Raw genomic sequence first — 27,398 nt, forward strand, 5'->3', positions numbered from 1 at the left:
CTCCACCTCACATCCTGGTGCTTGGATGGGTGTCAGAAGTAGAACACTCATGCTCGGCATCCCCCATTCAGGCTATCCTTAACCAAAGTAAAAAAGATTCTTCTAGAACCTGCTATCTGGCAAATGGAGATGCGTTTCAGCCTGGACACAACTCCACAACATTTTCCAGGCACCGCAAGCATCCCAATTGTCCTAAACTATCTCCTTTCCCTGGAGACCTCAGGTCTTTCTATTGTTGCAAATACACCTAGTCGCGATTAGTGCCTTCTTCCTTCTGGTAGAAGAACGCTCCATTTTTCTTCATTCATCTACAGTACGGTTTATGAAATGCCTAATCAGGACCTTCCCACCAGCAAACAAACCCACATCTCAATGGAACCTTAATCATCTCATGTCAAAACTCACAGGTCAGCCTTTCAAACCCATGGCATCATGTTCCATGACCCACCTGTTCATGAAAGTGGCATTCTTAATGGCTATCACTGTAGCCAGGGGGGTCAGCGAGTTTGAAGCCATCATGGCAGACCCTCCTTATACAGTTTTGCACAAAGAAAAGGTTTCTCTCTGACTACACCCCAAGTTTCTCTCCAGGATTGTTTCTGAGTTTCACATCAATCAAAGTATACATTTACCTGTATTCTTCCTGGAACCCCACGCTTCCACTGAAGACAAGAGACTTCACTTCCTCGAGGTCCAGTGTGCCCTGACATTCTACTTTCTGAGAACCAAACCCATTAGAAAATCACTGAGACTTTTGACTGCTAGAACGAAGAGATCTCACGGTCAAGCCATATCCTGCCAGAGGATTTCTAAATGGGTCTCAGGATGCATCCTTGAGTGCTACAAGGTAGCAAAAATCCATTCTCCTGGGAAGGTCACAGCTCACTACACATGAACAAAGGCTGCCTCCACGGCATCCCTATATGACACCTGGAGTTCTATCCATACCTTCATGACACATTATGTTTTAGTTCATGCCTCGGCTGCAGATGCAGTGGTGGATTCTGCAGCATTTCAGACATCTTTGCTACAAGCTTTCTCACAACTATCGCCAATCTTGCCAATCATCTACATGTGGAATACACATAGGGACCAGCACTCAAAGAAGAAATGGAGGTTACTTACTGTAACAGTAAATTCTTTGAGATGTGTAGTCCGTATCTGTATTCTACTACCCACCGTCTATCCCCTCTGCTTTGGATCCTGTGAGATTGCAGTAAGAGGAGGAACTAGAAAGGTATCGACTCTCACTGACTCTTATATCCTCGGTCAGGAGCGCAAGGGGATCTATGATGCGTGTTGTCAAGTGTCAGAGGGGTAGCCGTGTTAGTCTGTATCCACAAAAACAACAAGGAGTCCAGTGACACCTTAAAGACTAACACATTTATTTGGGCATAAGCTTTTAGTGGGTAAAAAACTTATGCGCAAATAAATGTGTTAGTCTTTAAGGTGCCACTGGACTCCTCGTTGTTTATGATGCATGTGCGGGCCAATGGACACAGCTTTAACGAATATCCAGACTCGTGTGCATGTGTACCCACCTGTGGAATACAGATAGGGATCACACATCTCAAAGAATTTATAGTAACCTCAATTTCTATAGACAGTTAACAAATGTAACTGTTTCTTTATCACTAGGTTACTGTAAACTGTTTTTATATAACACATTTTTTTGTGGATTGAGGTATGTGTTTGAATTAACTGCAGCTGAGCTATCAGAAAGACTAATCACGAGTTGTGTAACTAAAGAATGTTCTTTAGTCACATGTTGCTTGAACTGTTGTAACATTCTGAAAGCCTAGCATGCTTTTGGGTACTGTAAATAATAATAATATAACAAATGCTTAGATTAAATATTTGCTTTTTTAAAATCTCTAATTTTCTAAAAGAACATCTCTTTCTGGGGAAGGATAATTATGTTTTTTTGGTTAGATAGTTCCTGACCATCATATATCACATATGGGAAACTCACTCCTGTGTCTTATAGCTTAAGTCAACTCATAGAGAAGATGGAAGGGTAGAAGTATCTTGGTCTGTGTTGTATTCTAACATTGCTACTATTTCCCAAAAAATCCAATTGCAAAAACTCTGTACACATTTGAATTATATGCTAAATACCCTGAATAGGAAGGATCAAAGGAAGGGCATTCAGTAGAACCCTTCAAACCAGAGGAGCTCAGGCTTTGTGTTACCAAAGCCTAGCATGCCGGCTTGATAGAAACTTGAGTTTGGTGTCTAATTTAGCATGTATTGTCTTCACGTGTAGCAAAAATAATTGCAAACCTAAAGCTCCTTTTGGATGTGATTTCTTTTTTTTAGCTAATAATACAATTATTAGTAAATTAAATAAAATGTTTAAAAATAAAAATAAAAAAGCCTACCCTAAGCAGTTTTATCCCAAAAAGGGAGCAGTGCCAGAGAGTCCATAAAATCACAAGGGACTTTGCTATTTCTGTTGATTTTACATGGAAGGCTCTCCGATGCTACAGTGGTGTGGGCAGTTCTAAAACCTAAGATAGTAAGATAGATGGTTCTGATGAGAGATAAGGAAGGTGCAGCCAGAGTTAGTTGACAAAGTAAGGTGGGCTGAAGTAGCTCTCTAGGTTTGTCTATGCTAGGAAAATTTACCTGTTGTCAATAGGTGTTGGCAAGAAGTGCAGCTGACCTCTGCAGAACATAGCTGAACTGCAGGCATAGACTAGGACAAACTGTATCCAGCACTGTTTCAGGAACATGGTGAGCAGGTTTACTCTTTCAATTGAAGTCAGTGGGAAAATTTTTATTAAATTCAGTGAGAACAGGATCAGGCCTTTAAAGGTGAACTGCAGAGGTTTGATGAATTTTGAGCTAATCTTAGACTTCTGTGATAAATGCCCCTACTGCACAGTTTGCAGCATGGTAGAGGCATTTAGCACGGAAATCAGTGTTCAGTTTTACCTTTCATTGAAAATGTAATCCCCTCACCAGAAAAGTCTGCTGCATTTCCAGAGTGACAAAAGGTGCCTCAGAATGCATTCTTCTGTGACCTCATTAATACTGGAAGTTTTATACAAATACTGATTTTATTTCTTTCCCATCACTGTGTTATCTATGCACAGGATTTTCCATCTTTGTAATGATGCGCTCTGGATGTTTTTAGCAAACTTGGAAGCGTAGTGAATTTTCATGCAGGGAAAAATACTTCTCCCCCGCCCCAAACTAAGTTAAAACCTGTTCCTGAATTAGGCATAGACATTGGGTTAATTCAGCACTGATATGTAGGTTTAACACAAAATTTTTGAATCCATTCCAGTTCTCCTTTTAATATGAATTAGGATTGATTCTTCTGTTGAAAATAGATTAATCAAAGCCCGTCCCCTGGCCTTGTCCTCTTCCCCATCCAAATTGGTGTAAGGAAGTCAGAGCAGCATGACACCAGCCCTAATAAACATTTAAAAAAAAAAAAGAAAATTTCTCCAAAATTCTTGAGATTACAGATTCACCAAAAGGCAGGGATGACTTGATCATTTTCATCCTGTGCCAAAAAGTCTGGAAATCATTCCAATACTAAAATCACAATCTGTGATTGAGTGGTGCCTACGATTTTCTATTTATGTTGGCCACACAAGGGTCTGTAAAGTTTGTTATTTTCACAAGCATTCCTAATGAAATCAATCAAGTAAAAAGGGTGATGGAAAGTGGGTGGGTAATATAACAGAGCCTAGCCTTAACTGTGGGTGAAAGAAATGAAAACTAAACACCTTTACATAATGCTTAAAATTCTGATACAAAGTTCACAGTTAAAGCAAATACTTGACTCGTAATGACTCCCTTTATTGGGTTCTATCACGGTTGCAGTCCCATCTGTGCTGCAACTTGGAAAAGCCACAAGATGGTCCTCCAACACACTTAATATACTGTTCAGCTCTGCAGTGTAGCTGTAACAAAGTCATGTTTTAATTGTGTTATTGAATCACATGATTGCCTTGGACTTTAACAGGGTTCTGTCACGGTTGCAGTGCAGTCTGTGCTGCAGAATTCAGGCGTGCTGACCATGGTGGGATCTACAGTGTTTTAATACGCAGAACTTGCTATCATGGAACTACCATGTATGTAGAGTCAGCTAGCTCCACCAGACCCTCTCATGTTGTTTAAATGTAAGGGCAACACCCCAACCTCCTTACTGATTGTGGTGGGGGAACACTACCATATCTTTCTCCCTCTTCCTCCTCCCCGCCCCCCGTTATGTCTGTTTTTGATCATGGAGATAAGGTACACAATCTGTCTTATTGAACACCTTCTACTCATTGTAAATTAAAAACAAATAATACTAAAAAGTGAAGTAAATGTATCCCTTGTGGGAATCAAATACGAAACATACTGCGTTTTCACTCCCAGCCTCACAGTAGTGCTTGGGCATGTCTACACTACAAACTTTGGTTGATACAAGTTTTATTGCCACACAGCCGCCAAAGTTTGTATATCACTCAAATACGTGCATACTTGGCTGTCAGTGCTGCATGTGCTCTCCAGGAGTGTTTGTATTGATGTCAAGTGTAGTGCACCATGGGTAGGTATATCGGTTTGCCACATGCCACTATTTGGTACAATGCCTTTTGGGACATTTTTGCCCCCCGTTGGCCCAGTGCAGGGTTATTACAACCCATCACATTCGCATCTTTTAGACCACAGACTGTTCAGAAAGCTGCAAGCAGGGACCTACTTTTACGTCCAGCAAACTACCATTGGTGATACTGAAATGTCAGTAGAGTCTGAGGGACCCAGCCTACTCCTTGCTCCCTGCCTCATGAAGCTATACACCTCGTCAGCACCAAGGAAAAATTCAGCTGCTGGCTCAGTGGGTACAGAATGACAGTTGAATGTACTTTTAGTAGATTGATGGGACACTGTTATTGTTTACTCACTAGATTGGGTCTCAGTGAGAAAAATATTCCAGTGGTTATAGCTGCCTATAATAATAGCTGTCTTGCATAATATCTGTAAGGCAAAATGGGAAAAGCTTATGCCAGGGTGAAGGTGGAGTGGCTGTATGCTGAGTTTGACCAGCCAGACACAAGGGACATTACAAAAGCCCAACATGGAGCTATGCAGTTGAGGGAGGCTTTGAAAGAGCACTTTACTGTCAGTTGCAGTAGAGTGGCTGGAGTGTTCTCTGAGCTTGGCGCTTTGCATGCCACTAAAAACTGTGTGTGCTTCCAGTACATTTATAAACAGAACTGATTGTTTTCCTAAAGCTATGTATTCTGTGATGCTTGGTGTGCATTTAAAGTACTGTTTGCTTTCACTACTGCTATGCATTCTACAATATTTGTTGTGAACTCACAAAGATAATTTGATTCTGCAAAAACAGAACTTCACTGGGAAAACAGTGCGGAAGATCAACACGCAAAAAACCACACAGGCAATGTTAAATAAATGTTAAACATAAGTTAACAAGGTGAAAATTTTAGAATTAAAAAGGAAGTAAATATTTGACCACATGAGTAAATAAATGTAGTTTGTTGTGGCTACACATACGCTAACTGTGGTTTTCCTTACTGTCCCCCTGCATGGAGTAGTAGGTGTAAGGATGGCCTGTGGTGTCCCATGGTATGTATAACAAGCAGTGACCATGGAGTTCTTCAAGAACTGCAAAGGATGGAGAGTCTGGAATTTTTGGACCTGTAGGTCAACAAGGGTCTGTACCATTTGGGTTTGCTGCCTGAGGAGACTCCATTATGTCCCGGCACATTACCCACTCCTTGTCCTGCTGGGACTCCTGGGTCTTTCTTCTGCCCTCTTTTTTCCTTCTGCATCCTTTTGGTACCTATTGGAGAGGCCCTCCAAGCCCTTTGTTCAGTCTGATGCAGCAGTAGCTTGGAGGATCTCTCAGAATATAGCCTCCCTTATCCTCTTCTTTCTCATTTTCATCAGAGTCAGGTGTTCTCTGAGAATGAAGGGGGCACCCCTGCAGGCAGACTGCCAGAAGCTGCTAAAACCAGACAGGTGTGCCACTGGATTTACAGTCACAATGGAAAGGGAAAGATAAGTTTCAAAACTCCCTTCTCTTATTCCCATAAACACTTTTAATAAGAAATGCTTATTGACACTTCAGTTTTTTGAGTGCCTCTGCACAGTATTGTTCTCCAGTCCCAGCCCTGGGGAGTATGGCTGGCCAGGGGCAAGGGGGGGAGGATTTTCTGTTGTATGAAGCTATAAAATTTTGATCCCTGTTCCATAGGTATGAATATAAGGCAATGACCTAAATGTTAGCACTCTTTTCACCAGGCAGTGGTGATTTTAGCTGATATCTCACTCCCGAGGGTGACAAAAACACAGAGAATACAGCTGCTACTGACATCCAAAAGCTGCCCAGGTCTATATGCCACTAGCCTCTTTACTACAATAACGCCAGTCAAACACATCACAGAGTGGCATGAGAAACTGTCCTACCATGGAGGCAGAAATAAGGCAGCCATCGATAGAAACTTTTGGGAGAAAATTGCAAAGTATCTCCATGCAAGTTGCGTTGAGATCTCTCTAGAGGATACAAGGGGCATCCCTATGCACATAAACAAAGTGCTCCATGTGCCCGTCCACCTAACACTAATGGGGAAATGAAAAGCAGATGTCAACACTACCTCTGTTTCTTATACCACTACCAGTTCTCATATGAGTAAAACAATGAAAAGTTGATACCCTGGTTTTGTTAACTTGGGAAAGGATCAGGTACCATTTTTAAATTTAAATGTAAGGAAAAATGTATGCCCACATTTATTTAAGTTCGCTCCTCTTCATCAGGCTCAACCACACTCGCCTGGTGGGACAGACTAGACTCTGAAGGAGTCTCAAACAGGTCTTAACTCATGGCATGGCTGGAGTCCTCTGCCGCATCTTCCTTCTCCTCCTCCTCACAGTTCACAGCAAGGGTCTCTGTCTCGGGCTCCTCCAGAGTATCCACAGTGACCTGCGGAGTGCTGGTCGGGTCTCCACCAAGTATGGCATGCAGCTTGTTGTAGAAGTGCTAGGTCTGCCCCACAGGCCCAGGAGATCCAACACTTCCTGTTTACTCCAGGCAGGATCACATCTAGTACTTCTCTGTGTGCATGGAGCCAACATAGTCAGTTGGGCAGTTGCACACAACAAGGGTGAGCTGGTAGGCATGCTCATCAAATTGGGCAATTGGGAAGAGGCATTTCAAAAACACGTGGATGGCTTTAAAGAGGGGTGTGCCTCTGGTCTTTGTGACCCCTGAGCAGTGACCAGACAATTGTGACTAGGATGGTCACTGTCACAGGGAATGGGGCATTATGGGAGAGCTGCTGGAGGACTGTAAGGGTCAACACAGGTCATGCAGTGTCTATACTCACACTATATCGACCTAAGTAGGTCGACCATGACTCTACACCATTCAGAGGGATGATTTTACTCTGTCACTGTAGCAAGACATTTATATCAGCCAGAAACAAATTTAAGTGTAAACACACACACAAACAGATTGATGCAAGGTGACTTATGTCGACGTAACTTAGTAGCATAGGTCAGGCCTCAGTAATGCCACCAATGGCTGGGATCACTGCAGCGGTCTTTTTTATCAATTTCCACAACAGTAACATTGGGAAGGCTTGTACCGCTGCCCTATGACAACACACAAGTTATCGACTGTTAGCCATGGTCAGAATACCTGAAGGGATTTTTTTCTGCTTTTGTATGCCAGAGTTAGTAAGGCCTGCCAGAATGTTTAGAAGCCATCTGATGTGAATTATTAACAGCAAAGCTGTCTTCCCTTTGTGGTGATTTATTTCTTTGAGCTACACCTATCGAACAGGTGAGCCACGTTTGGCTGAGTCATTACACATCAGCTTTCCTGGAGAAGTATGTAGGGAAGTCCCACCTGACGAGTGTTCCCAATAATGTCCAGAGGAGGAAGGTTTTTATGCAAAGAACCTGACCTTTGAAAATATGACACACTGTACAGTGTGTGATGTAGTGATAAGAGCAGGTGATTAAAAGTCAGGATTTCAGGATTCTGTCACCTATTCTGCTAACTCATGGTATGAGTCATCCAACTTCTCTGTCTCATTATAAACCTCTGTAAAATGGGGAGATGATTATTTACTTCCTCCATAGGGGTGTTGTGAGGCTTAATGAATTAGGGTCTCATTTTCAAATGTGCTGAGCACACTCTGCTCCCACTGACTTCATTGTTACATTTGATCCATCGTTAAAGTGTCCAGAGTTATGACTACACTCCCCTTCTAAGCCCTTATTTTCAGGCCCTTATAATGTGTGAAAAAAATACCTTTTGCCCTGAAATTGTTCATACTTGTTCTCAACAGAAAAGTGACTTTAAAATATAAAAATCTTACTGCAATATTTTTAAAGGTTAAATTACCATTTCAGCTTTTTTCAGATGTATTATTTATGCTCAGAAAACTCAGTGCCCCCTCCCCTTTTTATTTGTCAGCTTCTCCTGGACTATGTAATCAAAGAGGATAAGTGCCTTTGATATGTTTGAACAAATCTGGTTTAGAAAAAATGTTTTATAAAGATTTATAAGTCATGGATTTGGGGGTTTTTTGTTTTTGTTTTTCTGCCATATGTAATGAACCCTTGCTGCATCACTACAAATACTGCAGATGTCAGAATCTAGGACCTCTCCACCAAAAACCAAGGCCTCTACCACTTGAACCATAGGAGAGCTCTTTTACTTGTGGGTAAATTATAGGCTGCTATTGTCACTGGGAGTCAGCCACTAGAGGGAAACAATGACTGCATACACTGAGCCAGAATCCTGTATGCTGTTTTCTGCTCACTTTCAGTAGCTCTAACTCTGTATCCTGATATGTTATCTGGAGTAGTGCACATTGAATAAATGCATGTGTGTAATCCTGCTTCTCCTAGAGAAAGAACTTAATAATGGTCAGAGATCAGAATTGGGAGCAGCCTTGACATATTTATTGACTGTTTGGAAGACTAAGTGAACAGTTGGACCCAGATCCTGCAATGACCTCTGTGCAGGCAGATTCCTGTGATTTTAGTGGGGCTCCAAGCAGGCACAGAGCTCATCCAAGCCTAATTTAGCAAAATATTTTGAACTCCAAATTGTTTAAATTGTTATAAAATGCTAAAGTTAAGGAGAAATTCAAGAAGGGTCTAATTAAACTCAGGGATTTGGCAGTGGCAAATGTAAATGTAATTTTCATAAATGAGAACAAATGCATACAGGGAAGAAACTTTTAATGTGATAAGCTCTGCACTAGCAGGATCCTCTCAGAGATAAAAATCCAGAAATCTTCATAAATAGCTCATTGAAAATGTCTGCCCAATGCATAGCAGCACTTGGAAAGGAATAATGTTGCTTTGAAATATGTAAAAGGGAATAGAAAGTAAGAATGAATTAAATTATGACATTGATAAAAGAGCTGTGTGCCTGTTCCTTAAGAACTGGGTTCAGGATCTGGCAGAGCATGTCTGTGGTTACGGAGCAGTGATTCAGAACTCTTTTGAATTCTTCTTTGCGCCACCAGTGACTTGCTGTGTGAACATGGACAAGTCTCTTTAACCTCTTCTTGCCTCATTTTCATCATCTGCAAAATGGAGATTATAATATGTATTTCTCAGGGATATTGTGTGACTTTATTGTTGAAAATTTGTAATATGCGCTGAGATCCTCAAATGAATGGTATGATATATTTGTGTAAGCCATCATTGTTTTATTTATTTTAATCATCTCCTTTCAAGAAACAGAGATTGCAGATGTTCAGCAAAGGGCAAGCAAACTGGTTAAGAGGCATGGTGCAGATTAACAACAATCACTGTTTGTGCCATCAGAAGCCGTACACCTGAAGACCAGCAAGAGATTCCATTCAACTAGGGAAAGGGTAATACGTACTAGAATGAGACCTACAAAATTTTATAGGTAGAATGAGAACTAACTGGTTCCTCCTTCTTACCGCGTTCTCAATATGAGAACAAAGGACGCTCAAAGAAACTAGATGGTAGCACATTTTTTAAAAAATAAGGAAACTCTTTATACAGCTTGTCCTTCCATGTGGGATTGGGTAACACAGAAATGCAGTCAGACAGGTAGTTTAGTAGGGTTTGTTGAGACTGGATAACACTTGTAATTAGAACAGGAGGACTTGTGGCAGCTTAGAGACTAACAAATTTATTAGAGCATAAGCTTTCGTGAGCTACAGGCCGCTTCATCGGAAACTTGTAATTATGCAAGCTAAGATGATGTAGGGAAAGCAATCCTAAATTTTCAGGGAATAAATTAATTGCCTGTAAATGCTAGGAAGTATTTTTTCTCCATGGCAATGCACAATTAGTTGGCTGAATTACAGGGTGCTTTCACCTTTCTCTGAAGCATCAGTTTCTGTCCACTGCTGGAGGTGGAATCCTAGATTTGATTGAATAACATGTCAAAGGCACTCACTGGTCAGGGCCGGTGTAACCATTTGGCAAACTAGGCGGCCACCTAGGGCGCCAAGATTTGGGGGCACCAAAAAGCGGTGTCCAAAAATTTTTTTTTACACTATTGCTCGCAGCAGGGGGATGGGCCCCTCCTAGCCGCATTAGCACCTACCTCTGTGGGCATCCTCTGCAACCGCGGGCCCCACCGCCTCCCTCTGCCATGCCCAACATCACTGCCCGCCCGCACCCCCACAGCCAGCCCGGAGCTGCTCCTCCCCAAGCCTCCGGGCTGCTGCATCGCTCCCTAGCCCTCTTCCTCCAGCTCTGGCAGTCCCAGACCCCCACCACAGCAGCGGCTGCTGCCCAAGGGCTGCCGACTGCAGATCGGAGCAGGTGACATCAGCCTGCCTGCAGCTGGCCCTATTGAGAGCAATGCAGTGGTGGGAGGGGGAGCAGGGGTGGGGGAAAGGAAGAGGAGATCATGGCCACCAGTCCACCTGTGGGGGTGGATCATGGCCCAGCCAGAGGATACAGGGTTAAAGAGTTGCAAAAGTGTAACCATCCTCAGCATGTGCCACCTTCCAAGCCTTCATCCCCATCCATCCCTGCAGCCCTGTGGAGCAGGTAAATAGAGCCCCATTTTGGGGAAACTGAGGCAGAGAACAGGGACGTGACTTGCCCAAGGTCACTGGGGGAGTCATTGTCAGAGTCCTGCTCTGAACACAGGGATTCTGGGGCAGCACACTGCAAATTTTCAGTGCAGAAACACAGCTGTCTTGAGCCCTTATGACTACAAGGAAAATCTTCCAAAGGTGATGGGCGTCTAGCTGACACAGTTCTGTCTGCCTGATTCTGCAGCCAGCCTGGGACAACAGCTCTAGGAAATGCCGCAGTAACTGTTAAGTCTAATTGCGACACCATCAGAGCCAGATTTTCATGTAACATAGGTGACCAGTTGCATGGTGCACAACCACTGCAAGTGTGCAAGCAACTCAGGTTAAGTGCAGTTGAACCCTGGGCAGGCTGCAACACCCAAGAGATTTTTGTTCTCCCACTAAATGACAGCAGATGCACCAGTAACGTTCCTAGGTAGAAGTTTAGTGACCACATTAGGGCCATATCCTCCCCACTCGCAGCATTGGGCCAACTGCCCCTCATCAGTTTCCTGATTGCTTGTATTGTTATTAATAGGAGATCTGCTGTGGATCGAGGGGTGTATATGGACCTGCCTTTGCAGGCTCAGTCCTGGCCCAGCATTCGAAATAAATTGCCTTGAGTTTCAGAAGTACTGAGAACCCTGGAGTTCCCACAGACATTGGGGGAACCGCAGGTGCTCAGCATCTCTGAAAATCAGGCCCAGAATGACACTGATGCCTCTGCCCTGGGCCACAGCTCTCTGAGTAAGGGGCTTCAGCAGCGATTGGTGTAGGGCAGAGTAAAGCAACCAGGACGGTCATGATGGAGGCTGGAACTCTGTCCTCGCCTCACACCTGTGGGGAAGACAAGCCTTCAGACACCTCCTCCTGCCTGCATTGCACTTTCCAGCCCAGGAGCAAGGAACCATTTCACACCTTAGCACTGGGGGGAGCTGAAGCCAAGAACAGGGAAGTAACTTGCCTGAATTCATCCAGTGAGTTGGTGCCAGGGTGGAGAATAGAAGCCAGATCCCGACTCTCAGCTCTGATCCCCAAAACAGCCCTTTCCAGATGCATGGGGGGTGTGGGGAGGCAGGAGGGACTCTAGCCATGTGCAGGAGACCCAAGGCCATTTATTTTCATTAAATATGTAGACTAAATAATGAAATTGATAAATTTTCAAGCGAAATGTGCATTAATTCTAATGAACAATGCCACATTATGCAGTATTCATTTTTGAAAGTTTATAATAAGCGATGCTCCGGGGAAGGGCGCAAGGTGGAAGTTTTGCCTAAGGCTCAAAATATCCTTGCACCGGCCCTGTCACTGGTCCTCACTGAGGTTAGTAAGGCTGTCAGTCTCAAGTTAACATGAAATGTTGTAGATGGAGAGGAATTGATGATGAGAGTTCTCAAGTGGCATGTGCGTGTGTGTGCCATTTTTTTAAATTGTCTTCCAAAGACTTCCTGCTGAATAGATTATCCAGCTGCATAGCTGATATTTGCACACTTAAGTGGTGTGACAACCCTTATACAAATTCTGCTGCATGGAATCTTATTACAAAAAGCACATTTGCGTTATGCAGTTACATGGAAGAGTAATTAGGTAACTTTACTATTTTTTAGATAACTGTTGGAATTATTTCACTGATCAAGAAAGGGTTTATTCATGCCTTTTTAAGCAAGGGACTTCTGCTGCTCTTTCCTTGTTACTTGTGCTATAATCTGTTTTCTTTATGACTAAAAGTAGTTTGATGATGTGTCTGATGTCTTCCTTTCTTGAGAAACAGTCAGGCGTGGGAGTATACTCAGTTAGGAAATCCCCCAGCACAAGTGTTGTGACTATGTATAGACCACCACAAATAAATGTCCAAGTCTAAAATTAGACACAAAGTATCCTTTAGTCAAGTAGTACCAAGAACAGGAGTGTTCAGGAGGAATCATGGTTTTTTAAATAGCAAAAATGCATTATTCTAGGGTTCAGGCATCATTTTAGTTTGTATGAATAAAGGTTAATTTTAATGGAATGTGGAGGGGGGCGCTATTGTGCATGAAGGATTTTTAATCACTCTTCTTATGGTAATGCCGCTTAATTTTCTTCTTATTGTGGTTAACTGTTAGTTTTTCCATTGCAAAACTGAAGCAATTTAATACTCATGCCTCCAAAATGTTTCCTCAAACACTTAAACTTTGTTTCCCTTATTCAGTGGAAGTAACTTCCACTTTAAAGTACAGAATCACTGGTGCCACTAAGATATGAGCTGTGTTCTGTGGGAGCAGAAAGTCCAAATGACTAGCATTTACAATCTAGTCACTCTCTTTATGATATTTAAAGACTTAAGTGGCCGGGATCTAGTTTCCCCAAGCCTTGTATACATTCGGGTGTAGCCCGAATTCAACAGTCTGTGGCCATTGCTGACCCCTAAGTGTAAACATGGACTTGGAAAGGTTTGCACTGATTGAGTTTATCATGTTTTACTCCTACTTCAAACGGGAGCAAACCCCAATACGTTCCATCATTGCAAATGCTGACACACTAAGGCCTTGTCTATACTACTGGGGTAAGTCGACCTAAATTACGCTACTCCAGCTACTTGAATAACATAGCTATAGTTGATGTAGCTTAGGTCGACTTACTACAGTGTCTACACCTGTCAACTTACCTTACTCCTCTCGTTCCAGTGGAGTACCGGAGTTGACCGGAGAGTGCTCTGCGGTCGATTTAGCAGGTCTTCACTGGAGCCACTACATTGACCCCCGCTGCATCGATCGCAGAAACATCTATCCCAGGGGTGGGCAAACGTTTTGGCCTACGGGCCACACCTGCATATGGAAATTGTATGGCGGGCCATGAATGCTCACGAAATTGGGGGCTGGGGTGTGGAAGGGGATGAGGATTCCGGCTGGCAATGCGGGCTCTGGGGTGGGGTTGGGGGTACAGGAGAGTGCTCCGGGCTGAGACCAAGGGGTTCAGAAGATGGAAGGGTGATCAGGGCTGGGGCAGGAGGTTGGAGCTCAGGAGGGAGTCAGGGGTGCAGGCTCCGGGCAGCCCCTTCTTCGCTGTCTCATTGGTGTCTCATGCTGAAATCAGTTGAGGCACTCTTCCTGTCAGCCCTTAGTTTTGAACTTGGTGGAGGGATCTGGTGGCTGGAAGTACTCCGTGGAGAGTCTATGACTGAAATATTTCTGGTCACCTCTTTTCAGCCAGCCCCCTCCTAGTCCATCAGAGTCCAATTTACATGGCTTAAGGGAACAGTACAAAGTCATGTACCTTTCCAGTCTAGCTTTCACAGTTATTGATGCTTCAGCCAGGAACATCCAATAAGCATCAAAAGGGTGGGATTTTCCACTCTTTGAAGGTTGTATATGTGTTTATATTTTAAAATTTTAATTTTTGTACAGTGGCTAGATGTTGCAGTGGTGAGCATCAAATCTACAAATAACACAAGACCCTAGAGTCCAACAAATTAGTTTATCATAATTCCAAAATACTGCATCAAAGCTTGGTCTTTCCTCATATAACATCTCAATGAAGGCAGAGTAAGGACTTTGTGTGAGGTAGAGAGGTGGAGTAAACTGAGAAAAACCTCAGGATTTGGTTTTTTTTCAAAGAGATGTAAAAACATATGCCAAGTATTACTTTTACTATTAAGCAGGGAGACAAAAAACTGTAGCCACCCCTCTCCACTACCAGATAAATGCCAACACCTTCGTAGTTTCATTTTGGGGTCAGAAACAAAAATGATTATCAATCAGTCAAGATGCTTCAGTTTACAGGGGAAAGTCCAGAGAACAGGAAAAGCTAAATGTGACGTACAAAGGATTTTTAAAATGGTCTTATGCTCCTCATGATGTATAAAGAAGACCTGAAAGTTGGGTGTTTGGGTTTGGGGATTTTTGTGGGAGGGAGGGATGGTGAAAGGGTTTGAAGGAGAAAATTTTAAAAAATGATTTTTTTTCATTAAAAGTCTGGTCTTGTTTTTTCAGGAAGCCTGTGTAAATGAGTAGAGAAAGTAGGATTATGACATCCCCTTGACACCAAGCAGGGTGAACCCTGGATAAATACAAGGAGATGTTTTTTTATTCAGACTGCATAAGGGGTTGTCTGCACAAGTTAAAGTGGTGCAAACTTCTGTGTAGACACACTTATTTGACTTTGAATGCCTTTTCTGAGTTTAGTTGAACCTGTTTCTCATTGACCAAGGGCTGGTCTACAAACAAACTTACACCAAAATGACTAAATTTGTTGTAATTTGCACCTTTTGTTATTTTGGTGCAAGTTCTGTGTGTGGACACTCTGATTTCAGAGTAAAAGTAAATTTACTTTTAAATACTCTAAATTTACATATGCAAGCTAAACCAACATAATTTAGGTTTAAACTGTTGTAAGTGTGTCTAATATAACTCAATCAGTTTAAAATTAAACTTTTATTTAAACCAGTAAAGCAGGCCCAAGTTTAAGTGAGTAAGGCATTGATTTATGCTAAATCAAAATAAGAAACTTGTATTTCAAAATAAGAATGTCCATACATAAACTTTTGAAACAAAATATTAAGAAGATGTTATTTAAAACCAGTTTAGTTATTCGGGTGGCAGTTTGTGTGTGGACCAACCTTAAGATTTGATAGTCTTAAGGCAAAAAACAAGCTGAAGGGAAAAAAATCCAACAACTCCACTCCCCAACCTTTCAGTCGTCTTGTACATTTAAAAAATAAAAAAAAAGCAAAAAGAAAGCACAAATCCATTTCCTTTTTCTCTTCAGATCACTTTTAAGAATAAGCTAGTTACATCAACTATAGAGTCGCTACCGTAGCTCTATCAAAAATGGAAAATTTGCTGTCTAGGATTACTCAGAAAATCTCTCTGCCATTCTCACGCTGCTGTGAGAGGCTTTACCCAAAGTCAGACTTCATTTCCTGAAAGCCATTGCATGCAGTTAATTCCACCACGTGGAAATACTTTGAGCACGTTTTATTAAAGCAATATAGCCTTGCCCTGAAGAATTCATTATTTTAAAAAAAGGGTTTTATGCATAATTAAAAGGCTGTGTGAACTGGTTAGTTAGGTTAAATTATGTTATTATATATATTATAGATTATGTTAAATAGGCATTTGAGTGGAAATGATGTAAATGGCAAAAAGAAGAGTTCTGTCTTCCTTTAAACTTTTGGCCTAAAATTTAAGAATCTCAAGTAGTATAAATCAGTACATTGGAGTAGCATTGACGTACAGCAGTTTAGGATCTGGCCCTATATTTTGTAACAATCAATTTTTAGAAAACCAACAAAAATATTTCCATTAAGATTTTTAATTTCTGTGGAAATGGTTTTAAGAAACCAAACATATTCTCTTTCAGTGTTTGCATCCCAAACATTGCAGCACCTGGCTTGTGCTGGAGAACCTGTGAGTGAAAGTGACTATAAAAAAGTGAAATAGACCAAACAATTACCCCTGTACAGTTGAGATATGCAAAAAGTAAACAACATAAATAGTGAGAAAATATAATTGAACTTTAAAATTATTTCAACTCTAATGTGTTATTAGGAACATAGATAAGGAAATTTGTTATTTAAAAATATATATAATCTGACAATATCCCTTTAGTGTAAACATTTTTACTTGTTTCTAAACTTTGTGTGTATGTGTGTGTGTGTGTGAGAGAGAGAGAGAGAGCATATCAGACAACTTACTTTATCTGTCATTTTATAGGCTAAAACCATATTGTTTAGTTATTGTCTAGCCATATTAGGAGCCATTTCTTTCAAGCAGAGGAAAGTAGACCCCATGCACGAAAAGAAATCTTGGATGTCTAGCGTGATCTCCTGCAAATGGCAGCCAACTCTGTCAGTCACTATTAAACTCCAGTGCTCCGCTCCAGCACCGAAACCCCCTCGGACCATCTTTAAACTTGGGCTTGTCTACACTTACAGCGCTGCACCAGTGCAGCTGTAGCGCTTAGTGAAGATACTATCTATGCCAATGGGAGTGCTTTACCCGATGGCATAGCTAGTCCACCTCCCCAAGATGCAGTAGCTATGGCAATGGGAGAAGCCCTCTCATTGACATAGCACTGTCTACACCAGGAGTTAGGTTGGTATAACCGCATCACTCAAGAGTGTGGGTACCAACACAGTTATACTGACATAAGTTTGTAGTCTAGACCAGGGCTCAGTGTACAGAGCCTTCACCCGCATCGTTCCAGTATTATAGCAGCAGCAGCTAGTAGAGCCAGCAGACAATAAACCATAAAACATGTTTGGCTCCCTTTCCCACTTCCATGGCTACTAAGTGAAACCTGTCTTCTCCCTATGGCAAAGGAGCCCTCTGAAGACAGTCACAAAGAGGAGGAGAGGGTGGGAGAAGAAACAAGAGGTGCGAAGAGGCAGGGGAGAGGGCTAGGGAGTCAGCAGTAGTAGAGGAAAAAATACTGACAGACTATGGAGGCAATAGCAACAAAGAATTAGGGAGCTTTCTTTCCTAAAGAATTTGTGTGTATAGTCTACAGGCAATGTGCTACAATCTCAGGAACTAATTTTCCTCCTTTTTTGGGCAATATGGTAATACTATTAATTTGCAGTCAATCCATATGTGTGTTCAGTGTACTTAGAGGATTAGGTTCTCTACCCTGTCCGATCTCTGCCTGGGTGCAATGGAGAGGGAAGGCCACAGGGAGCCAATTGTGGCTTCCTGATCCCCAGAGACCTGGCCCCAGCACAAGTTAAAATGGTACAGGTGCAGTTCTAACTTACACCTTTGGTGTACGGTCCCTCAAGTGGAGAATCTGGCATAGTGGTGACTTTTACCACCCTGGAATAGTGATTCATGCATTGGTTGATACTGGTCTTAATGATCCTTTCATCAACCCCTTCATACTTTTATAGTCTCTCTTCCTCTTTATAGAGCAGTACTGTCAGTTATACTTTGCAACCGCTGCAGTAGGTGGTGGTGCTACTGGAGCAGCACAGGCTAAACAATCAAGCCTTCCTCACTTCCTCGACTAAGGTCAAGGGCTTCACCTCTGCACCATTCCCAGTGTGAGAATCCCAAGGTGATTCAAGTCTTCCATTTGACTCTTACCTGTTGAGCTGTCCAGGGAGCTCTGCATCAATTCCCATGGATGTACTACAAGAATGGTGCGAAAGTTTAAAGCAGTTAATAACAGTACATTTTTCATTTTGTGTATGTGATTGATAATTAACACTCTTTAACAGGTTAGTTAATTTTTTTAAACTTAAAAATGAGAGTTTCCTACCTACTGCTGACCCTAGGAAAGATTCCTGGGAGACTGTCCAGGAAATGATAGGAGTCCCTTTACTAAAGACACAGAGAAAAAAATCTATGCCCTGTCACTCTTGTTTTTACAGCTAAAACAGTCTGTGCTCTTGCTTTGTTTCCTGCAGCTCCTTGATGTTGTCTTCCACCTGGCACAGCAGAATCTGCGGTTGCTTGTGCTGGGCCGCAAACACATGCTGACTGGATCTCATAGCTGGAAAAGGCACATTGTGGCTGCTATGCAGAAGAAAGCAGACTTCTTCTTTGCTGAAAATGTGTAAGTATTGAAGATGACTCAATTTACTGGAGGACAAAACTAGATTCATTTTTATTTTTAATTACTTAAACCAGCTAATTTTGTGACTTACTCCAGTACTATTTATTATTAAGCACTGACAGTTCTCAGCCCTATACATGCAAAAGAGAACAACATATTCCTTGCTCCATGGAGTTTACAGTCTAAATGGATAGAGAAAACAGATTAAAAATTGTGCTAAAATACAGAGCTCTCATAATGTACAGTCTTAGGGTATGTCTATACTGAAATAAAAGACCCACAGCTGGCCCGGGTCAGCCGTCTCGGGCTTTGGAGCAAAAAATTGCTGTGTAGATATTCCGGCTCAGGCTGGAGCCCAGGCTCCGGGACCCTCACCCTCATGGGGTCCCAAAGTTCAGGCTCCAGCCTGAGCCTTAATGTCTGCACAGCAATTTTACAGCCACACAGTCCGAACTTGGGCCAGCCACGGGTGTTTGAGTCCTATGTAGATGTACGCATATCAACAGGGTAGGAACCTTTAGATCCACAGGTAGATCTCTGCCAATTGAGCTAACAGATTAACTGACAGTGTAGATTGTCATCGTACATGTCAGTGGTTTCAACCTTTTTCATTTGTGGATCCCTACAAAATTTCGAAAGGAGGTACGAACCCCTTTGGAAATATTAGACATGATCTGTGGACCACCAACCCTTGCTCCCAGTCTCCTTGCTCAGCCAGACCCAGTCTTCCCCTTGTCTCCTTGTCCCAATCTACTTCCTCTGCCATCTCCTTCACTCCCTCTTCAGGTCTGGCTCTTATGTCCTCTGCATTTGAGTCAGGCTGCTGCTTCTTGCATGCTGCCTGGGTGCCAGCAGAGGGAGCACTGAGAGCATAGGACAGACAGTATCTCTGCTCCTAGTTCCTGTACCCAACACCACAGCAGCCCCTGGCAGCTAGGAGGAGCAATTTCATGGAAAGTCATACTTAGCTTCTGCAGCCCTGGGATTGAGCATGCCTAGTGTAGATGGAATCTAGAGAGAATTTAGCTGCCAAACTCTAACAAGTCTCTACTGAGCATGTGTGAACTAAGATTTCTCAAAAGTTCATAACTTGGCCAAATGGGGTTGTTTTTCATGGGAATAGGAAAAGGCACATCCCTGGCACAAAGATTCTCCCCTCCACCTGCTGAATTTAAGTCCCTGCTCCAGTTTGGAGGTGATAGAGAGTTTCTCAGCAAAATGGTTGTAATAATTTTTAACATGGGCAAAACTGCATTTTTTCTTAATTTTCTCAGAAGCAGATAAACCAATTTAGCTGAAATGTTAAAAAGAAAATACACTATCTAGCCTGAGCAGAAACCCAGCATGGAAAATTTCAGCCTGAATGGTTAAAGTTTGGCAAAGTTGTAAGCAACTGAAAACAGAATCTTGTAATGCAAAGTGTTAACTATAGACACACCTGCTGGCTCCACGTATAATAAATGTGCAGCACTTCTTCTGACATACATATTTTTAGATCCTTGGATGGAAAGTACTGTAGAATTGCAGAGCTGTTGTTATGTAATGGGGCTTTTCTCAGGGAAGGATAAAGTTTAACAAAAAATTAATGTCCCCTCCCCACATCTGTCTCATTTCAGTGAAGATAAAGTCGAGTATATTCTATGAAAAAATCTTAGCGTTTCTTGGGAATGAACCCACCCACAAGTCTATGAATCACAGAGTTACACTGTCTTATGCATGACACTAGAGACACTTTATCAGGTGCTCACATGAAATTATGGATCTGTATGGATGCAGTACAGTTTTGTGCAAGAGTGTGGGACCCCTGAAGACACAATCTGAATGTTAGTGCTTCTGTTCACGGTAGCAGTGTATTGTTAAATCACATGGGAAGTTGCCATTTTGTTACTTGCTGTGTTGTAGTGGGAAGGGAAAACATTCTTTCTACTAGGCAGCTAAATTTTAATTCCCTTCCGAACATTTGGATGCTTTGTGGTAAACAGGAAAAGGACCTTGTTTTAACAGAGAGCTTAGTGGTGATGGGAATTTGCAGTAATGATGATGAATAAAATTCAGCTGAATGCTTGATTCATTTCCTGCATCCTTTTAGTGCCCATGAGTGACGTCCGTCTTTACTCTTTGTGGTTTATTTAGGTCAGAAGATGACCCCTTCCTATTATATGCCACTCTTCACTCAGGCAGCCATTGTAAGTTTCTTACTAGAGACCTCCTGCGAGATCACAAGGCTTGTATTCCCGACAGTCTTACTCGATATCTGTTCTTTAAGTGGCAGCGTGGACACCAAATGGTGCTTTCCCACTACTGGCCAGGAAAGAGAATAAAATTTCAGGTAAGTTCTCTGCTCTCTTCAGAAAACATACAGAACATACTCATTAAATGCATAAAATATGAGCCACAACTAATAAAAAACTGTAGAAAAATTCTTATGAGGGCTAAGGGCAGAATGTGCATGGATGAGCACATAAGAGGCAGTGTGCTCAAAACTCCAGTTTCATTCTCAAACAGCACTTTTGCTCACAAAATGTGTGATTTGCCATTGTAGGCAAGAGGACTGATTAATAGACAAGAAAGTGACTCTTCAAGTGCATAAACATCTGTTTACCTGCACAGTTACTTGTTTGCCTTTACCGACCGTTTGGGTGAAATGTATCATAGGTGGACATACTTGAAAATTTTACCCTGAGGGTATGTCTACACTGCAATGTAAGTGTACCATTAGTGGGACTCGTGTTAGGGATTCATGGGCTTGAGTGTCTACATTGTATTTTAACCCTTTGTTAAGACTTTTCTAACCTGTGCTCAAACATAGGGCTCTGGTGTCCACACTGCAGTGCGCAGACCCAAATCAACCCTAGTAAAGTAAACTGTATCCCAGAATCCCTAGTGCCTCCCACCCCTGAAATGTTGCCGCTCTAAGCCTAGGACCATGGTGTACTGTGGGAAAACTTTACTGCCTGCCCTGCGCAATGCCAGGAAGCAGCTGGTTTTGCAGAAGTCTTGATCGGTTCGCTCTCCATTGCAAACCCAGGAGGCTCTCTGATAGCGTGCTTGTAGACCAGTGGATCAGAAGAGAATGGGTTAACAGTGACCTCAGCTGCTGCCATTTGCAAAGGAGGAGGTGGATTAAATTTTCAATAGAGTGGACTGAAGATTCTTGGGATAGAGAGGGCTAAAGAGGTTGTCCTATGGAATTGTGGGATATTTCCAGCTGACTCCCGGGATCCGAGTCAAATGGTGTCTACACTGCAGAGCAATAGGGTTTGGATCCTGGTTCCCAGCTCACCTCGAGCTTGGACCCTCCAGCCCTGCAGGGTCCTGGGACCCTGGGTCTGAGTCTCAGGTTAGTGCAATTGCAGTCATAGGCACCGACTCCGTGGGTGCTCTGGGGCTGGAGCATCCACAGGGAAAAATTGGTGGGTGCTCTGCACCCACTGGCAGCCAAGCTCCCCGCGTCGCCTTCCTCACCCCTGCTTACCTCCGCCTCCTCCCCTGAGCTCGCTGCATCCCCACTTCTCTCCCTAGTTTCCAGCTCTTCCCACCACAAAACAGCTGTTTCGTGGCGGCAAGCTCTGGGAGGCAGTGGGGAGGAGGGGGAACGTGGCGTGCTCGTGGAAGTGGCGGGGCCCGGGACGGGGATTTGGGGAAAGAGTCCAGTAGGGGCAGGGAAGGGGCAGAGTTGGGGCGGGGACTTTGGGGAAGGGGTTGGAATGGAGGCGGGGCAGGGGTGGAGGCAGGGCCAGGGTTGGGTGTCAACCGTCCACTGGCGCTGGGAAAAGTTGGCGCCTATGATTGCAGTGTATATGCAAGGGGGATTAGGCTTGAGTCTGGGCTCGAGACCGGGCTTACATTGCAATGTAGAGATACCCTTAGAGCCCTTCGTATCCTGCTTCCAAATTCTGCATTTTCTTGCATCTGTTATAAGCATGAAAAGAGATCATTCTCCTCTTCAATTCTTCTGTAAAGTGCATATTTTTAATCCTAAAATAGAATGCATTTTTAATTCCATTTTAAAGACGCGTTCACAGACAAATACAGATATTCAGTGCAGCAATGTTCTAAACAGGTAGGTTCACAGATAAATGTTGGTGCAGTAAAGAGATACGTTATATTAGTCAGGTATGCAATCAGTACACAGCTAAATGAGTGACGTCCTTCTGAGCATAGCATGCATAGTTTTGGCTGGAGGAAGTCACTTGCTGTTTCCTTGGTGAGACCAATAATAGAATACTGCATACAGTTATGGTGTCTACAGTTTAAAAAAAATGTTGAAAAATTGAGAATGAACTAAAGAGCCACAGAATCAATTCAAGGCCTGGAGAAAATGCCTCTCACTGAGAGAATTAAAAAGATTAGTTTATCAAAAGAAGATTGAGAGGTGATTTTATTACAGTATGTAAGTAGCTTCACAGGCAGAAAATACCGACTACTAAAGTGCTCTTTAATCTAACAGAGAAAGGACTAAAGTTAAAACCAGACAATTCAACTTAGAAATAAGGCACACATTTTTAAACAGTTAGGGTTGATTAACTATTGGAACAAACTACTAAGGAAATTGGTGGATTCTCTATCTCAGAGGTTGGCAACCTTCGGCACGCGGCCTATCAGGGTAATCCGCTGGCAGGCCGTGAGACATTTTGTTTACATTGACTGTCCGCAGGCACGGCCCCCGCCCAGCACCCAGTGGCCGTGGTTCTCCGCTTCCTGCAGCTCCCATTGCCGGGAACAGTGAACCACAGCTACTGGGAGCTATAGGGGGCCGTGCCTGCAGACAGTCAACTTAAACAAAATGTCTCGCGGCCTGCCAGTGGATTACCGTGATGGGCTGCATGCTGAAGGTTGCTGATCCCTGTTCTATCTCTTGATGTCTTCATATTACGATCAAATATTTAAAGGTACACAAACCAGAAAGATTCTGTGTAGAGAAAATATATTGAGAAGATGAGTCATTGTCCAGTGAGAAAGATCAAGTAAACTGTAGAAATCTTGAAGTCAACAAAGAGATTCCTGTGGTGGTGCTTTCTGAGTTCAACAGAATGTAGTTAGAGAAGAATACTAGGACTCTGTTAACATTTTGTATATGTATATTAACTGGGATTTATACACGTCTTAGGTGGGTTGGGTGCAAGGTTTACGAACAGAAATATCCAGTGTTGCTTGCAGTCAGACTACCTATTTACTTTAACATGCTCTGCTTTTTGTGTTTGCTGTTCTGCAAAACCATCCAACCATACTCCTGAGAAAGGGCAGGAAATGTCTGCTAGTCATTACAACATTTTTATTTTTTTTCCATTGAGCAAAGTCAATATAACATTTTTTTCTTGTCTTTACCCACAGCCTATTCTCACTTATGACACAGTGGTACAGACTACTGGTGACACTTGGCATATTCCCTATGATGAACAGCTGGTGGAAAGATATTCCTATGAAGTGCCAACAAAATGGCTTTGCCTTCAACGGAAATAATAAAGAATGCAGTTTTACAGACTAAAACTACAATTGTTTGCCACTGTCGCTAACAGGCAGAATCCAGTGATCATGCACAGTCATGGGATTAATACACCAAATATGAATCCTGCAGCTGACTAAATGTTCAGTAAACATAGTTCACCAAATTCATACCTACTATAACTCCATCAAAGTCAGTGGTGTTACAGTAGGGATGAATTTGGCCCATTACTTGCATCTTTGCTGATCAGAGTTAATTTTGCCCTGTAGTAAATAAAGAGATTTGTTGTAGCACCATTTATTAAGGTGATGAAGGGGTTAAGCACTAATATGGTCCACAGATCCTCCTAATAAATTTTAGCTTCTAAATTTCCAAAGATGTAAAATCTTGAACTTCTTTGTTATTTAAAATAATAGTTCATTTTTTAAATAAAAATTGATCATATTAGGGACTTCACTGTGGGCAATAATATGGCACAGTTGAATTTTGTATTGCCTCTTTCATAGAAACTTGAGTTAATTAGAAGACTGTAAAAGTGGTACAAATTACAGAAAAAGTGTTGTCAACCATTATCATTGCTTATTAACTATTTGTCTGACAGTTGTGAATCCTGTTTTTTCCATATCATCCTTATACGAGAAAGTCAGATGGAAATGCAATATTAATCTTTGTGGAAGGATCTGAAGAAAAATTCACTGTCAAGTTTTGTGGTATAAGAAAGCTGATGGGTCTCTTACCAAATGAAGTAGCTCTCACCTGGGCCACTCACAAACAGCCTTCCAGCATGCAAGTCACACCCTGAATGTATGTGTGTAACTGCAGCCTGCCATACACGCTTACACTCTTGCTTTCAACAGCCTTGGTTATACTGCAGGGTGTTGTCTAACTGCACTTCCCCAGTCTTAGATTTTCCACCAGAAATGTATGTCCTGTACTGCCCAGCCCTTTCCTGGACACTACAAGTTATATTAAGTCTGTTATTCCTTTAGCAGAATAATATGCCAACTTATTACTTCAAATAGTTATTCAAACAGTTCAATTTAAATACATTGGATTAGATAAAACAGTAAAACAAGTTTATTAACTACAAAGAGAGAGATTTTAAGTGAGTACAAATAATGAGGCATAAAGGTCAGAAACAGTTACAAGAAAAAATATAGATAAGACGTTTACTAATACCCAACTTCATAAACTATAGCAGATTCAAGCAAAGTTTCTCACCATATGCTTTCAGCAGTCTTACTGACCAAACTCTCCCACAGAGTCCAACAAATATTCCTTTGTCACTTCAGCTGTAGTGAATATGATGGGGGGAAGGGGTGTTCGTACCTCCTTTTTATAGTTTCAGTCCATCTCTTGAACACCATTTCCAGCTAGGCACCAGGAGACAAAAAGTCTATGAGGAAGGATGTTCCCTGCTGCTTTTTCCTCACCTCTTTGAGCTTTCTTTGCTCCCTGCTTGATAACTCTGTTTACTATTTAAATGCAAATTAAGCAGAGCACTCATTCCTTTGTTTAGGACAGACCTATTTGTTAACTTCTGTTTGAGCATGGCTGTGGGATTTGGAACATGGGAAACTACATGTTTTATCAGCATGATACTGACCAGCAAATTATGATTTTTCAAAAGATACCTTACATATAAGGCATACTTTGTACAAAGATTATTACAATAGTGTGTAGGGTGTGAACAAGGGATTCTATTAGCCTGATCAGAAGTTACATAGCTGCTGTTTTGGCACATCACCTGCATACAATTACTTCACACCCAACTGTGAACAAGTTTCTGAGGGATCTTGTCAGAGTTTTTCCTCCAATTAAAGAACTGCTCTTTTTGTGGGGGCCTTAACTTGGTTTTATCTGCCCTGATGTTCCCACCATTTGAACCCATTTTCTGAAAACTGCATTTTTAATTGCAATCACATCAGCAAGGGGAGCTGGTGACATACAGGCCTATATGGCAGACCCACCATATTTATTTTTTTATACAGACACGGTATATCTCTGCACGGGCAACTTGTCAAAAATTTCAGTCTCAACCAACAGAGTCATTTGGCCTTATTTTTCCTCAAGCCTTACTGTTCCAAGGAGAGGCTAACTTCAGCATTTTATTTGCAAAGGACTAAACCATTTAGACCCAGCTTTATGGGGATTGCCTGCCCCAATCTTTGCAGTTCACCCTAATTGAGTGTCCACAGCTGGCTCCCCACTAGAACCCTGGTCACAGTGTCTAAGCCACAAACTCTTCTCTTGATATCTATCCATAGAGATATTGCACCAGCTGCAGGAACCTTGGTCTATTTGGGACTGGATAATGACTTAACTTTTCACTGACTTTTGGAGGTGACAGCTCATATAAACAAATAAAACTCCATGCTTTGACTACTTCCAGCAGGTTGGAATGGGTGGGATTCCAAAAAACTAATGTTAAAATAATAAATTTGGAGATACCATAATAAATTTGGCGATACCAGTAAATGTCACCATTTGTTACTGAATATTTAAAGGGAAATCAAAGGGACTTAACTGAAATTAAATCTAAGGACCAAAATAAAATGATCTACCAGCAAAAGAGAATTTTCTTACAAAATGAGTACTGGAAGCTTTGGGGCTGTACCACGTAGTATGCTTCTGAGGGAATTCTGTGCCAAAAAAAATTCTGTGCACAATATTTTAAAATTCTGCAAATTGTATGTGTCAATAAATAAATGTGGAGGCTCCAGCATGGCAGTGGGGAGCACAGGCCACTGACTGCATGGAGACAGGAGATCACCTGCAGCCCCTCCTCCCCTGGGACAGGGACTTGGCAGTGAGGCTGCACTGGACCCTGACACAGTGCAAGGGCCAGGCCAGGCCTGCCCCAGAAACACCCTGGGTCCCTGCCTCTCTGCGCCAGGCATACTAGGTGTGAGTAGGCAAGTTCAGCCCAGCAGGATCCGAGTGTGGAGGGGCTTAGTGTGGGGGGTCCAGGTGGAGGGTGAGAGGGTTCTGTGTGGGGCAGTCTGGGTGTGGGTAGCTCAGTGGTGGATCTGGATGCACCGGGGTTCATTGAGGGGTTCTGGGTGCAGGGACAATGGGACTCTGCAGGGGGTCCAGGTGAAGGTGGTTGGAGCTCAGCAGGGGGAGTCGGTGTGGAGGGATGGGGCTTGGTGAGGGCATCTGGTTGAGGGGGATTTAGTGGGGGGGTCTGGGTGCAGCTGGTTGGGGCTCAGTGGGGTGGGAGTCTGGGTGCAGGGGCTTGTTGAGGTGGTCCAAGTGCAGGGGAGGTGAGGCTTATTGGGATGGGAGTTCTATGGGCCTGCTTAACAGGAGCCCCAGCTGCTGCTGCTGCCAAGAGGAAGCCATATACCAGGCTCCCCTCCCATTCCCCT

The 27,398-nt window shown here is 42.6% G+C and overlaps 1 protein-coding gene across 5 annotated transcripts in view; it reads left to right on the plus strand.

Moving 5' to 3' along the window:
* Positions 1-26,510, plus strand: part of PRORP (protein only RNase P catalytic subunit) — a 111,300-nt gene extending 84,790 nt beyond the window's left edge. For all 5 annotated transcript variants that reach the window (XM_048855677.2, XM_048855673.2, XM_048855674.2 and 2 more), the window contains 3 exons: positions 18,433-18,581; positions 20,715-20,910; positions 23,916-26,510. In XM_048855677.2, coding sequence (XP_048711634.2) covers positions 18,433-18,581; positions 20,715-20,910; positions 23,916-24,044 — 474 coding nt within the window. In that variant the 3' untranslated portion in view covers positions 24,045-26,510. The remainder of the gene's footprint in view (positions 1-18,432; positions 18,582-20,714; positions 20,911-23,915) is intronic.
* Positions 26,511-27,398: the final 888 nt, after the last annotated feature.

This window comes from Caretta caretta, chromosome 6 (assembly GCF_965140235.1).
Source record: "Caretta caretta isolate rCarCar2 chromosome 6, rCarCar1.hap1, whole genome shotgun sequence".
NCBI classification, from domain to species: Eukaryota; Metazoa; Chordata; order Testudines; family Cheloniidae; genus Caretta; species Caretta caretta.